Below are 13688 nucleotides of genomic sequence, written 5' to 3'. Positions count from 1 at the left end.
TCGCCCCCCCCACACTTCCCCCCCCCTCTTCTCCTCCTTCCCCTCCCCTCGGAGGCCCCCTGAGTCAGGAGTTGCTACCGCCGGCGTGGCTCTGCGCGGCTCCAGTCCCGCGTTGCCTCGGGAAGGAAAAAGCAAAAAGGAAGAGCCACGACGGTGCTTTGCAACGGCAGCAGCGGCACCGGAGGCTCAGGTTCAGCGGCTCCTGGTTTTGCCTTTTCCTTCCCAAGGCAACGCGGGACTGGAGCCACGCGGAGCTGCGCCGGCAGTAGCAACTCCTGACAGCCCCAGCCAGACACCTGAGCGGAGCCCGGGCAGAACTGCCTGTTGCTGCTGCCGGAGCACCGCCAGGTTGCCTCCTCCAAGCAGCCCGCCCGCCCGCCAGGCTTCCCCTCCGCCGCGTGGCTCGGGGCCAGGCACAAGCGCCCGCGAGTTAAAAGGAAGCCGAAAGTTGCTGGGAAGTTGCTCGGGTTTCCGGGGCTTCCAGGCTTGAACTTTGCACGGGCAAACTTTGCAGACGGGAGCGTCTTCCCGCCGAGGAGCGGGAAGAGTTCCGTCTGGCGGGCGGGCGGGCTGCTTGGAAGAGGCAACCTGGCGGTGCTCCCGGTTTCCCCTCCGCCGCACGGCTTGGGACCAGGCGCAAGCGCCCGAGGAAAAAGGAAGCCGCAAGTTGCTGGGAAGTTGCTCGGGTGCTGGGAGGCTTTTAAAGTGCTGCCCGAGCAGGACCGCTGAGCCGGGAAACGGGGCACCAAGGCAGGGCAAGGCTCCACCAGCAGTGGCCTAGCTTTAGGTGGCTCCAAGCAGCCCGCCCGCCCGCCGGGCGGAACCCTTCCCGCTCCTCGGCCGGAAGACGCTCCCGCCTGCAAACTTTGCCTTTGCAAAGTTTAAGCCTGGAAGCCCCGGAAAAAAGGGGGGATCGGCGGGGACTCACCTTCGGAGAGGTCGCACTCGAAGGTGATTTCGAACTCCCATCCGAGGCCTTTGCAAAGTTCTTCTTTTCTTTCCTACCCCGAGAGCGCTCCGCACTGTTTTGCAGCTTTGGGGGCCACGCGGCGCAGGGCAATACACCACGCCCAGATATTTTTTTTCAGGGGCGGGCTGGATTGGACAGACCAACGGGCCGGATGTGGCCCGCGGGCCGTAGTTTGCCCACCCCTGATGTAGATGGTTGTACATATATCTATGTAGATGGTTTCTTAACCACCAGATGGATGTAGATGGTTTCTTAACCACAATTATTCTAATACACAATCATGGTGGAGAAATGTCTTTTGGATGCAAAATAGTTAATAGTTGGGTGCGGTCAGATGCTTGGCTTTCTGCTTTAAGGAACCAATTTATCTTTCCTTGGCTTAAAGCCAAGTCAGCTGTTATACATGTTCTCATTGATTGAAAGGGTGATTCACCTTATATACTTCAGCATGATCTTATGATTTTGTTTCTTATCAGTTTTTGTTTGTTATATGGTAGGGAGAATTTGTTATAATGGTCAGAAAAATAGGTGACAGAGATGGTGTAGTATGGATGTTAGGCAAAATGTCATCCTCCTCTTTTTCTAACCTTCAAGACTTGCCATTTTTAATATTAATGCCATAAAAGAGGGTTAATCTTTTAAAAGCTCAGCTATGGTATCATCAGGAAGAAGGTACTTAATAAAAATAAAATAATTATACCAGAGAAACGGAATGCTATGTTTCCCCAGTATAATAATTTGTTTTATTAATAAATAACATTCATAGCTACCCATTAAATTATAAGTATATACGTTACCCATATCTTAATATTAATAGATACCCATGTTAATTATATTAATAGCTACCCCTTAATATACACTGGGTAGTTTTTTTAAAAAAAGTTTTCCACCAGAATTCATAAAACTTCTTGAAACTATTTTTGCTGTTACACTTAGGGAAGCATTAAGTTGAATTTCTTTTCTATCACTTCTAAATCCTGCAGCCTGTCTTGTCCTACTTTTCCTTAAATCATTTTTTGAAAACCTAGTTATCCATTCCCTCCCTAAAACCCAAAGCCCTTTAGATGCATGGAATGGAATATAATGCCTTTGATTTGTACTTGCCAACAACTGTTATAATAAATACCTCTGTGTGCATCCTTTTTATCATGGCTGCATTCCAAAGTAACACCACCACCACCTGTGAAATTACTCAGGTGGAATCCTTCCTTTATGCTTACTAGCTACTGCCTTGAATGAATTAAACATCAAGTTACTTTTGAGACAGACATATAAAATCTGAGGAAAAAAAGACAGAAGCCACATACATTCTTCATGAACCTATTCCATTATGATTTTATTTTGTTTGTTTACAGCATTTAAATCCATCAAAAGTTAAAGACAGCATAATAACCATATTAAAACTAAATACATTAAAACCAAAAACCTGGCACCAAGTTGACCTTCTAATGTTGCAGTCAGCACATCTTATTTGATTGTTTGGGGGGAAATAATTTTATTCCCTTTTCTAAAAGACAGATGCCTGGTGGGCTGTTAGGAGTGTGTTGATGTAAGACAATATTATGAAGGAATGGGGTAAGAAAGAAGCCACGTTTTGTCACTGGAAGCTCTCATTCACTTCTTCCCTTTTTGAAAAAACCTTGACAGGTTAAATGTGCCATTTTCTCATTTCAGGGGAAGAGCAACTAGTAGAAATGATACTTGACAGCTTTAAGACTTATGGACTTCAACTCCCAGATTTCTTCCTCCTGTCATGTTAGCTCAGGAATTCTGAGAGTTGAAGTCAGAGGTGGTATTCAGCAGGTTCTGACCAGTTCTGGAGAATTGGCAGTGTAAATTTTTGAGTAGTTCAGAGAATCGGCAAGTATCACCTCTGACTGGACCCACCCCCCATCTATTCTCTGCCGCCCAAGTCCCAGATGATTGGCTGGGTCTTCTTTTGTTGCCCTGCACAGGAGAACTGAGCTGGAAAGCAGGTTAGTGGGGTGGGGAGGGAATGGAGATTTTACAGTATCCTTCCCCTGCCCTTCCCACCAAGCCACGCCCACAGAACCGGTAGTAAAAAAATTTGAATCCCACCACTGACTGAAGTCCACAAGTCTTAAACTTGCCAAGTTTGAAGACCCTTGCTATAGCATAACTGTTTCAATTGAAAAACCAGCATTTCTTTCCCTCAGTTGCAGTGTCTTTGCTTTATATTATAAATGAATATTACATATCCGATGAAGAGAAAATTCAATTCTAATACTCAAAAGAACTTTATATAATATGGATATAAGATGTCTTGCACATCTGCTCAAAAATGTAATACTTTCCCCCAAATTTTCTTCTTTCACTTTCTTTTTTGGTGAAATACAAATAATAATAAAACCATGTACACACACTTTAATGATATTTCAGCCAATCATTAAATTTGTAGACATAAGATTTTTTTTTGTACAATTTATTGCTTCCTTTATTTTACAAAAAGGGAATTAAATATATTAATAGTGATATTTAAAATATCTCATAAGAGATTACACTTCCTTCTAATACTCCCTTATATGTATTTAATAAATACTCCATATAAAATACATCTTTCTTTTATTTATGAAAGAGGTCCAAGCTGTAAAATTCTGAACATTATTGCCATTCTATTTTTAACAGTTATCTAATATGATAGTATTTTTAATAGGAGAGTATCAAATAAAAAAAAACAAGATAGGCTTACAATACCTAGAGAGAATATTTGTAGCTCAGGGTTGACATGAGGAGTCATTACCCAACTAAGTAATATCATCAGTGATAGTAAGGAGTGGGCTTTGCTCATCATTTCCCCATGCCTCTGTGGCTGTCATGGTAATATTTAATATCGTCTCTCTGCACAAATGAGATATGGATGAGGTTGCAGCGTCATACCAAATTTTGGCTTAAGGTTTGGAACCAAGGCACTAGGAAAATGTAGATGGAATCTTTGAAGTAATGCTGTAAAAAATAAAAACATTTCCATTCTGGCCAGCTGCTCTCCTAAACAGTGTCTTCGTCCTAAAAGGGAGGGATGGGAAGGCAGAGAAAATATTTATTTGTTTTTTTAAATCAAGAACTACATATGAAATAAAGCAAAACAGGGGCCCATTTTTAAAAAAAAAACTATCATTAATAAGGAATCGATCTACACCAAATAAAGTATGTATTTACAGTTTGAATCTATGTATATTTATAGATTATACATTGAAAATAGATCAACAAAATTATGTTTTTGAGTAAATAATTATTGGTTTTTAAATTATAACCACATTATATATTCCTTATTCTTATAAAACAGAATGAATTTTCATAGATATGCTTCTCAGCTACTAATTCTGGAAATGCTTTCCAAAGATGGAATTAAATCTTACAGTATCGAATTCATTTTATATCATATCTTACTTCAGCATTGATAATTCACTATGAAGATAATCCATTGGTGGCACAGCACTTTAAAAGTTGTACACAGGAATTTCAGCAGTCCTTCAGCAGACTGTGATAATTGGTAAGGAAATTGGTACATACTGCATCCTTGGAAGGAATGCACCATTTGTTCAATGTTTGGTTCAATGTTTTTTCCCATAATAAATCCAGCTAATGTTTTATCAACCACATAAACATGTAACATTAAGAAAGCAATTCAATTCTCATTGTTAATTGACAGTTTCTTGTCATAAAAATTCTGGGAGGTTAAAATATAGTTCATTCAAAAAGAGGGTTTTTTTTTAATTGCTATGACTGAAAAACTGAAAAAATGATTACCATTTGTTATATATATTAACAAACAAACAAATCTTCCCTGGGAGATTAGTTTTACCTATACAAATTCATTCTTGATAAGAATACTGAATATTAATCTTTAAAATATTTGTATTTCCCTGCAGGTCACACACATACAAATACACAGAGAAGAAAAACTCAGGCATTTATTTCCGAAGTGTTTATTCTTTTTCTCTTTGCTTTTAATGCTGTCCAAAGTTTAGTTTTCTTTTTAACTGTTTCTAACTCAGGAAAACTACACCTGCCAGAATACTCTACAAGATTTCATGTAACAAAACTAACCAAGGAGAAGTAATGAAAAAAAAATCTGAGGAGGAAGTAAGATCTGAAATGATAGAAAAAGTCATTCTCCTTAGTCTACCTCTTTAATCTATCTGTGTCCAGTTCAATCCTGGACACACATTTCTCCCTTTTCACATAAAAAGCCCCGTAGAAGGTAAAAATTACACCTATTGATTGTTAAGTAGAAAGCTATGAAAAGAGGTTTCAGAGGTATTTGTCACCGCTGTGGTGGGTGAGAGAGATCTAGGGGTTTTGAATTGTGGCTTTTCATTGCTGAACACCACCAAGAGTCATTATGTGTGAGTTGGGCAGATACATAAATTTGTTTAATAATAAATAAATACATAAATAAATATACTGAAATCTTCTGCACAAGTCTTAAACTGAGAGGAAAAGAGATATAAGAAACCAATAGGCAGCCAGTCATCTATGAGAAACCCCACAACTTTCACCATTGCATTGTGTACCAAGATCAAATAAAAAACAATGATAATACCATGAAATGTTTACCGGTGAAAATTTCATTGTTTTCTTGCATTGCAAAGGTAAAAATAAAATCCCACTCAAATCAAGCTTGACTCTTGGTGACTTCAAGTAGATGTTATTGCAATAAGTGGTTTTTTTTCCAACTTTCAAGCCCAACTTTCATTTCTGGAATATCCGTATGAACTTCCATCCGCTTCTACTAAGCAGATCCTAATTCATTTTTTCAGTTAGCCACTGTCACCACCTGTGAGCTATTATCCTGATTTCTCAGATTAATAATAAAAACTGCCCTTTTACACAAATTTATTAAAGCAGAATATTTAAAGCATTTTACTGTTACATATTATATCATATTCATTATGTATTTACTTATCATTAAATTTATGGACACATTTTTTTTATGCTTACCTAGTGAAAAGGGAATAAATGCTTCTTTCTTGACAAACTGTCCTGAGTTGTCCAAAAATCTTTCAGGACAAAACATTTCAGGATTACTCCAGTATTTTTCATCAAAATGTACAGAATAGAGATTTGTGATTACAGTAGTGCCTTGAGGGATAGAATAACCACGGATAACTGTATCCTTAGAAGTTGCATGAAAAATACCTAATGGAACTATATTACAGAACCTTAAAATTTCATGTAGCACTGCCTCCGTATATGGCATTTTACACTTATCTTCTAGGCATGCTGTTTTGTTGGGACCAATGACTAAGTCAATTTCTTTATGCACATGTCCTGTTAAAAGAAAAAGCTTTTAGACAGTATGTAAGCATCTACATTATATGTACCCCATAACATTTGTACTTACATATGAAATTTCAATGTAAGATTAACAAAGGTTTTTTTTTAAAGATTGTCACTTGAACATTTGTGGACTTTACAGAACTGTGTGGCTGTTGTTTCTCTTACTTTTAAAGCTTTTTCTCTCTAGTCAGGTATGTATATAAACTCTATGTAGATTATATAATCAACCCGGAAAATAATTATGCATTTGAGAAATAGCTGAAAATTCAGAAATGTTGAAAACTCCAGACTCATTTTGTGTTCTTGCATTAATAAAGTCTACGAACTCTGTCTTTCTGATCCCCAGCTCCTTGATACTTTTAACTAAAGATTTCATGGAGTATCCCCTGGAACCTTTGAGTACAAAGTATATGTTATATCATCAAGCTATGAGCTTTCTTCCAGTTCCTATATTAAAAAAATATTGCATGAGGGACTATAAGCTCATCCATATTTTATCTTGGGACTGAAACAATGTCCATTCTCATATTACTTCATTAAAAGACATTCTGTTTAATACAGTAGTAACTCCGTGATGTCAGACCTCTTTCTATCTCATTATTTTGATTTTTTATTTATTAACAGAAGTTTCAACACAATGTTTTAAAACACAATTATTATTACTTTATAAATATATTAAATCGTATATTTTATTATAAAAAACTTTTAGAAGAAATCATTTCAAACCATTTTTCATATCGTAACGTATATATCACAGGAATCCCTAGACAACATCTTGTCTACAAATATTATATTGTTTAGTAATATTAAAAACAAAATTCATCACACGGTTGCTATCCACAAATACTTTCCTCCACTAAGGTAATCAACTTTAAAGAGATCTTATGTTTTCAACATTTTTTAGTCCTACAAGCAAAACTATCTGACAACATACCACCTGTGCTCTTATAACAGTCACAGGTTTTCTTTAACATTTCAAATATTTCATAATCTCTTAACCAAATTTGATGCTTCCTGATAGATTTATTCTATAATCTGTTAAGGATTGTAATTCTATATTCCTTCTGTCATGTAATTCTGTATATTCTTCTTAGCATATCAAGAAAGAAATGCAAAGTTGCCTACATAGCCAATCTGGACCCATTTTGCACTTGTCAGAATTTGTTTTGCTATATGTCAAGGTAGGGCAAGAAGACACACACGCGCGCGCACACACACACACACATATATATAATATGTCAAGTTTAGTATACAAGGCCAATAATTTATGTCAAATAATATTAATTGCAATTTATTCCCCAAAATACCAGCAAGAACTGATTAATGGTGGCCAAAGAAGCCCAAACTTCTCATCAAAATAACCTCACCAGTTCAATAATTTGACATGTTACTGTTTTAATATATCCTCCAAATTTCAGAAATTTTAGAGAAAAAAAAAAGAAACCCAAATTTTTAAACTGAAGGTGGGCTACAGTATGGTTATAAATTGTATTAAAAGATGTAGTAGAAAAATGATGTTCTTAGTTATCATTACATGCAAATTTTTCATCATATCAACTGCATTATTACTTACCTTGAATATTAGGATAAAGAGCCATGAACAAGACTGCCCATCTTAGAACATTTGTTGTAGTTTCTGTTCCAGCAATTATGAGTTCTCCAACTGAAAAGATTAAATTTTCCATTGAAAATACAGATTCGGGATCATTTTTATTCTTATCCATTTCATCTAAATATAAATCTACAAAATGTCGCGGTGCTTGAGGCTTCCTGTTCTGTGAGAAGCGCTGAATAAGGTGGAGTAAAAAAGTATAGACTTCAGCAGCATTTCTAAAAAGTTGTTGATGTTTTCCAAAGGGTAAGTTACCAATCCATGGGAAAGCATTGTATAAAAATACTGAAGCGCTGGCAGCCAATTCAATATTTTCACTGAATATTTCCATCATATGCTGAAATTCAGTGTCTTCATAGGTAAATCGTTCTCCAAAAATAATTAAGTTAGTAATGTTTGAAACTGCGTTTGTTATCAAGTACTTTAGATCAAAAGCCTTGCCTTTGTAAGTATCAATGGCATCAAGAAAAATAATTGATTCTTCTGTTATTTTGCTTTCAAAGGACTTTTCACAATATCCAAAATTTCGAAAGCTAGTAACTGCTAATTTGCGATGCTCTGTCCAACCTCTGCCATATCTTGCATTCAGCAAACCTGAAACATGCAACATATTTATATATTTAACTCATAATTCATAATTATGTTATAAATTTATTTTTTTATTATCATCTATTACCTTTATTTTTTCAGGTTCTTTTTGCCAAAAATAGCAAACTATTAACTATTGGGAACATAATTTCTATGTTTTGATTTGAAATTATTCTACTCAACGACTCAACTTTTTGTATCTATCTTTGTATCTGGGGGAAAATGGGCATCTTTAAGCAATTACTATAATAAATTTACCATAAAGTTGCAAAAAAAGAGAGGACATTTTCAATGAAGAAATCTCTTTCATTAAATAATTATCTTAAACTGTCTTACTGTCTACAAAGTAGTCCCATTAAAAAAAATCAAAAAGCTATACAGGATCATATGGAAAAATGCATGCCCCTGAAATGATACTTCTAATCAATTAATACACAGGAGGACAATAGTATTAAAATCATGCATTACTATAATTCAATGATGCCACCCAAATACATGGCATCTATTAAAAAGAGAAAAAGTAGATTCTACTTGAGGACTAAATTAGAGAAGGGTTTCTACACTGATGTTCTTATATAACCTTATAGCGAGGTACCACATATACTACGGTTTGCAGTTTTGGCCATAGTATCAGAAACACCTAGCCTGAAGAGTCTGTTTTGTTATTCATTTTCTGATAAGACTATGTATTTGCCTTAACTTTGTTTCTTCATATGAATCCATACCAATCTGCTAGTAACCCTTTTGGGCTAACCCAACTTATACAACTTTGTGAGTTGTATATGACTCTAATTTCCTGCCATTTGTCCTCAATATCTTTGTTCCTCTTTTTTCTTCATGATCATCAATTTGGTGCCTTTTGCTGTAAAAGACTGTGGCTTTTTTTTTTTTTTTTTGTGGTTTGACTTCTGGTATCTTCATCCTTTTGGTTCTTTTGGCTTAGGGATCCATAAAACTTTTTTGTTTATGCCCAATAGCCCAAAGGTTTAAGGTGTAAAGACCTCAGAAGGATTGGAAATGTGTGTTTAGGTTGAAAGATTGCTTACTTTCTAAGCACATCCTGGTTATTCTTGGGTGCCAAGTTTGACATTTTATCCTTCTAGTCTATCTTCACACTCCACCTATCCACTGGGTTTTAACTTTTAGTTTTACAGTTTTATCAAAAGTGAGTTAGGTTTCATATTATCTAGCTAACTTTTCTTTTACTCAATGTATCTTATGAAGTTTGGGGAATCATATGTCAAAGAGAAGTGGGATGCAACACAAGAATGCACATGTTCCATAGATATGTATGCATTGTGAGGAAATCATATTTGAGAAAGACTGTTGTTTGGCATATGTGGACCTATTTGTGACTCAAATCAAGATTAATCTTCCCTGGCCTGGGAACTCCAACTGCAGCAACCTCAACTTGCATTGCTTGTAAGCCTTTGGTCTAACTTGGTATCTCAGATCAAGGTGCCAACAAAATACGTATATTCAAGACTGTGGTTTTTTTTTTTTCAGAATAAAAGAAAAGATTATAGACAGATTTCAAAACAATTCTGTTATGCAATAAACTTCTATTAAAAAAAATCACTGATGACAACGGACATACCTCCCATTTTTGTCAGCTTCTTGAACAAAGGCAGAGAAGGCCTATCTGAAAAAACTTCACCTTGCTGAACAAGGCATTCTTTTACTGCATCATAGCCATTCAGTACAATAGTTGATATGCCTCCGAGATCAAGACTAAAGATCTTAAGAAATTAAAAAAAAAACTGCATATAAAAGATATATTAATATTCTCATTCATTTGTATTTTCCAAATTCCACAGATAATTTCTAGAAACACTAAATTATTCAGCCAATCGTCTCTTTGCCTAAGATTACTATCACCACAGAAACACAAACACTACACACAGTGAGTGTCCTATCTGTTTTTATCTTCCAGTAAAAAGTTACTTTGACTTTTTCTCCTCCTCACAACTCTGTGTCCCAGCTCTCAACTGGTTGCTTAAAATGTTCATTCAAAGCATCAGCAGAGAAGAAAAGCTGTTTGATCCTTATTGCATACTTTAGCAAGTTTGAAAGAAAATAGGATTTTGTCTTAAAAAATCTAGAGAATTCGGTAGCTGGCAGTTTTAACTTTATATTGGATAAATCTGTTTGGAGGACAATTTATTGAAACAGATGGTCGGTCTATGAGTGTGTTCTATTTTATTACTGAAATACAATACAAAGCAAACCATAGTCTAGTAAGTCTCTCATGTTGAGTGCAGATAGTCCTCAACTTACAACAATTCTGTTAGTGACTGTCCAAAGTTACAATGGCACTGAAAAAAGTGACTTATTATGACCATTTTTTACATGACAGTTGCAGCATCCCCATGACTTACATTTAGATGCTTGACAACTGGTTCATATTTATGACCCTTGCAGTGTCCCAGGGTCATGTGATCAGCTATTGTGACCTTCTGACAAGCAAAATCAATGGGAAAGCCAGGCTCACTTAACAGCAGTGCTATTAAATTAACAACTGCAGTGGTTCACTTAACAAATGGGTCAAGAAAAGTCGTAAAATGGGGCAAAACTCAACCAATTTCTCACTTAGCAACATCAATTCTGGATTCAATTGAGGTCATAAGTCAAGGACTACCTGTATAACGAAGTACAAAGAAATTACATTCTGACATGTGTGTACCAGCAATTATAAAATGACATATTCAGAATTATGTCCTGGCTGAACCAGCAAGTTAATCATATATAGACTGTACAGTGTTACTACTGAAATTCCCTCTGCCCCTCGGGACCCCCAGCTAAAAAGTCATAAAAATGCACCAAAAATCACGGCCATAACAGCCTATGCTTTTTTCTTCTTCATTTTAAGCTTGTCCTTGCAACAACTGTTTTCAGCTTCGTTGCCCTAAAAAACAAGAAGCAAAAATCCCGATAAAGTCCAGCAGCCCAATTTCGCCAAACATGCAAACCCAAACCGGGCATCCTCCAATAGGCTGCAAAACAACTCCCATCACCAGCAAAGTCAAAAAGATAAGCAGGGATGGGAGTTGTAGTCCAACCTATGCGGCGTGCAGCTGACCGGAGAAAGCTTGAAAGGCTGCGGTACGAGAGGTGAACGGGCTGACGGTCTAACCCTTTTGATCCGCCGCGGTCCCTCCGAACCTACTTGCCCGTACAGCTGACTTTGCCTCTTCATGTAGACGTGAGGCTGCTCCGTGGCCAGGAAATGGATACTGCCGATGAGAGGGAGCCCCGCCGGACCAGGCGGAAAGCCAGCGGGTCTCTTCTGCTTCAGCAGCTGCCTCACTACCAGCACCAGGGATAGGAAGAGGAGAGCCGCGCCGGTAACCAAACCCACCAGCAACCCCTCGGACCACATTCCTCCCTCCCGGTCTCTCCCAGGCCTGTGGCTAATTGTCAACACAAGAATCCAACCTCCGAACGCCCAGCCTAGATGCCTTCTTGCTCCTTTTTAATAGGAGGCCGGAACTGCTTGTCAAGCCATGGCGAGCCGGATTGGTCGGTTCTTCTCACTCGGTGGCGCTGCTTTCCCGCTTCCACCTCGGCGTCCGGATTGCAAATTCTATCCGTGGAATTTCATCAAACTGAGACATCTTAGCCACATGTTGCAATGGAGTGAAGGTCCCTCCAAGCCAATGCCAAAGCTACTCTCCCTCTGTCCCGCCCCTTTACTTTGGACAGGCTTTCCCAATAAACAAAGCGGCTTATGTAACAGTTACGGCGCTTCTGAGAACCTCTTTAAATAGGGTGGAGAACGCCCTAGATTAGAACATATGCAAGGAGAGGATGCGTCTTCCTGACAGTCGTTTTGAAATCCAGAGACTTCCCAACAGCTTCACTTCTTTGGGTTTTGGACGTCTCTGAAGTGTCCCGAAGAGCTTTAGGCAGCTAATAGCGTGGTCAGCTTATGGTGGTTGTGTGCTATTTCCTGCCTAATTTAATCGTAGTTCTTGTTAATTCCATTTTCTTTTGTGAGTTCGAAGTGGATACAAATAACGAGGCTGCAGAAATAAATGTTTGCCCCTCTTCAAGAAACCGTTTTAAATCGCACCATGCATATTATTATTATTTTTAAAAATCTGTTTCTTCATCTTTCAAACTTTTTATTTGGTGACATGTTAGTTATCTGCAGAGCCTTGGAACAGGCTATACTTTTCAAGTGAAACACTTAAAGTTCAGCCATAACACAGAATATGTTTCATCTATTCTGTGGGTAAGCACAGGAAATTCTTGTGTGAATGAAAGAAATATGCTATTTTTTTTAAATTGAAATGAGAACAGCTTAATGGCACCCAAATATATTTTATTTAAAATATTAATGCATGCTGATATGATCTGAAATATTTACTCTTTACCTTAATATAAAAGAGGGGGGAGAGTTTGGTTTTACCTATTACTGAAAGAATTATGGAACTGCCACTGCAAATCTTTATAGAATACTGTCCTTTGCTCATTCTCTCTCTTTATTTCCTTTTGCTTTGAAAAATTACTGAAAGAGATTTTGGATGGAAAGATAAGTTATTCAGTTATGCTCTTTAGATATTCAGGAATCATACCCCTGCCCCAACCATTAGTTATAAATATGCTATTGTTTATTTGTTCTTCTAAAATACTTTTGAGTTGAACAGTTACCAATATATAAACTAGTCCTGTGACTAAGATGAAAGCAGTATCTGGTGCTTGCATGCAGATGTATGCTTGTGGAAAGCCAGTTTGATCTAGTATTAAGGCATTTGGCTGGAAAGCAAGAGATTGTGAGTTCTAGTCTTGTCTAAGGTATGAAAGTTGGCTAGGTAACTTTGAGCCAATCACTCCATGACATCAAGTTTGGGCAACAACCTGGTCAGTCACTTCCAGTTAAAAAGCAGACTGCGCTAGGAACTAAAAACAATTAGTATTCTTGCATCAAGATTCTCCTATAAAGTATAGGCAAGGCATGGGTTACCTTTTGATGGCCTAAACATGGGGGTGGGAATTGGACAACATTCGTTTTAGCAGTGATACAAAATAGGTGATAAAACAAAATTTTGGAACACAATACTCATGATCCATGGCATAATATTTCTGTTTTCATTTTAAAAAAATTCTTTGATTCTTTTTTTTGACGTTCTTGATTTGCTTCTGAAATTATGATTGTAAAATAGATAATTATTTGACAGGATGCTGCTGATACAAGACAATTCTTGAAACATCAGC

The 13688-nt window shown here is 37.4% G+C and overlaps 1 protein-coding gene across 1 annotated transcript; it reads right to left on the bottom strand.

Moving 5' to 3' along the window:
• Nucleotides 1-2278: 2278 nt before the first annotated feature.
• CYP2R1 (cytochrome P450 family 2 subfamily R member 1) lies at nt 2279-11974 on the bottom strand. Its single transcript, XM_026668150.2, has 5 exons — nt 11638-11974; nt 10069-10210; nt 7845-8477; nt 5933-6262; nt 2279-3994 (listed from the first exon to the last, which is right to left on the bottom strand). Exons 1-5 carry the CDS (start codon nt 11848-11850, stop codon nt 3816-3818), a joined length of 1497 nt encoding a protein of 498 aa, XP_026523935.1. The 5' UTR covers nt 11851-11974; the 3' UTR covers nt 2279-3815.
• Between the last annotated feature and the right edge of the window lie 1714 nt (nt 11975-13688).

This window comes from Notechis scutatus, chromosome 1 (genome assembly GCF_049901735.1).
Source record: "Notechis scutatus isolate UNSWTSFEM ecotype Mainland chromosome 1, rNotScu1.2, whole genome shotgun sequence".
NCBI lineage: Eukaryota > Metazoa > Chordata > Lepidosauria > Squamata > Elapidae > Notechis > Notechis scutatus.
Note: the sequence above shows the minus strand (reverse complement) of the source record. Positions and strands in the feature narration are given on the sequence as shown.

Coding starts and splice junctions, on each gene's coding strand:
- CYP2R1 (XM_026668150.2), bottom strand. CDS start 11,850: ATGTGGTCCGAGGGGTTGCTGGTGGGTTTGGTTACCGGCGCGGCTCTC. Junction 10,211..11,637: donor AAAGTCAGCTGTACGGGCAA/GTAGGTTCGGAG, acceptor TAATTTCTTAAG/ATCTTTAGTCTTGATCTCGG. Junction 6,263..7,844: donor TCTTTATCCTAATATTCAAG/GTAAGTAATAAT, acceptor TTCTTTTAACAG/GACATGTGCATAAAGAAATT.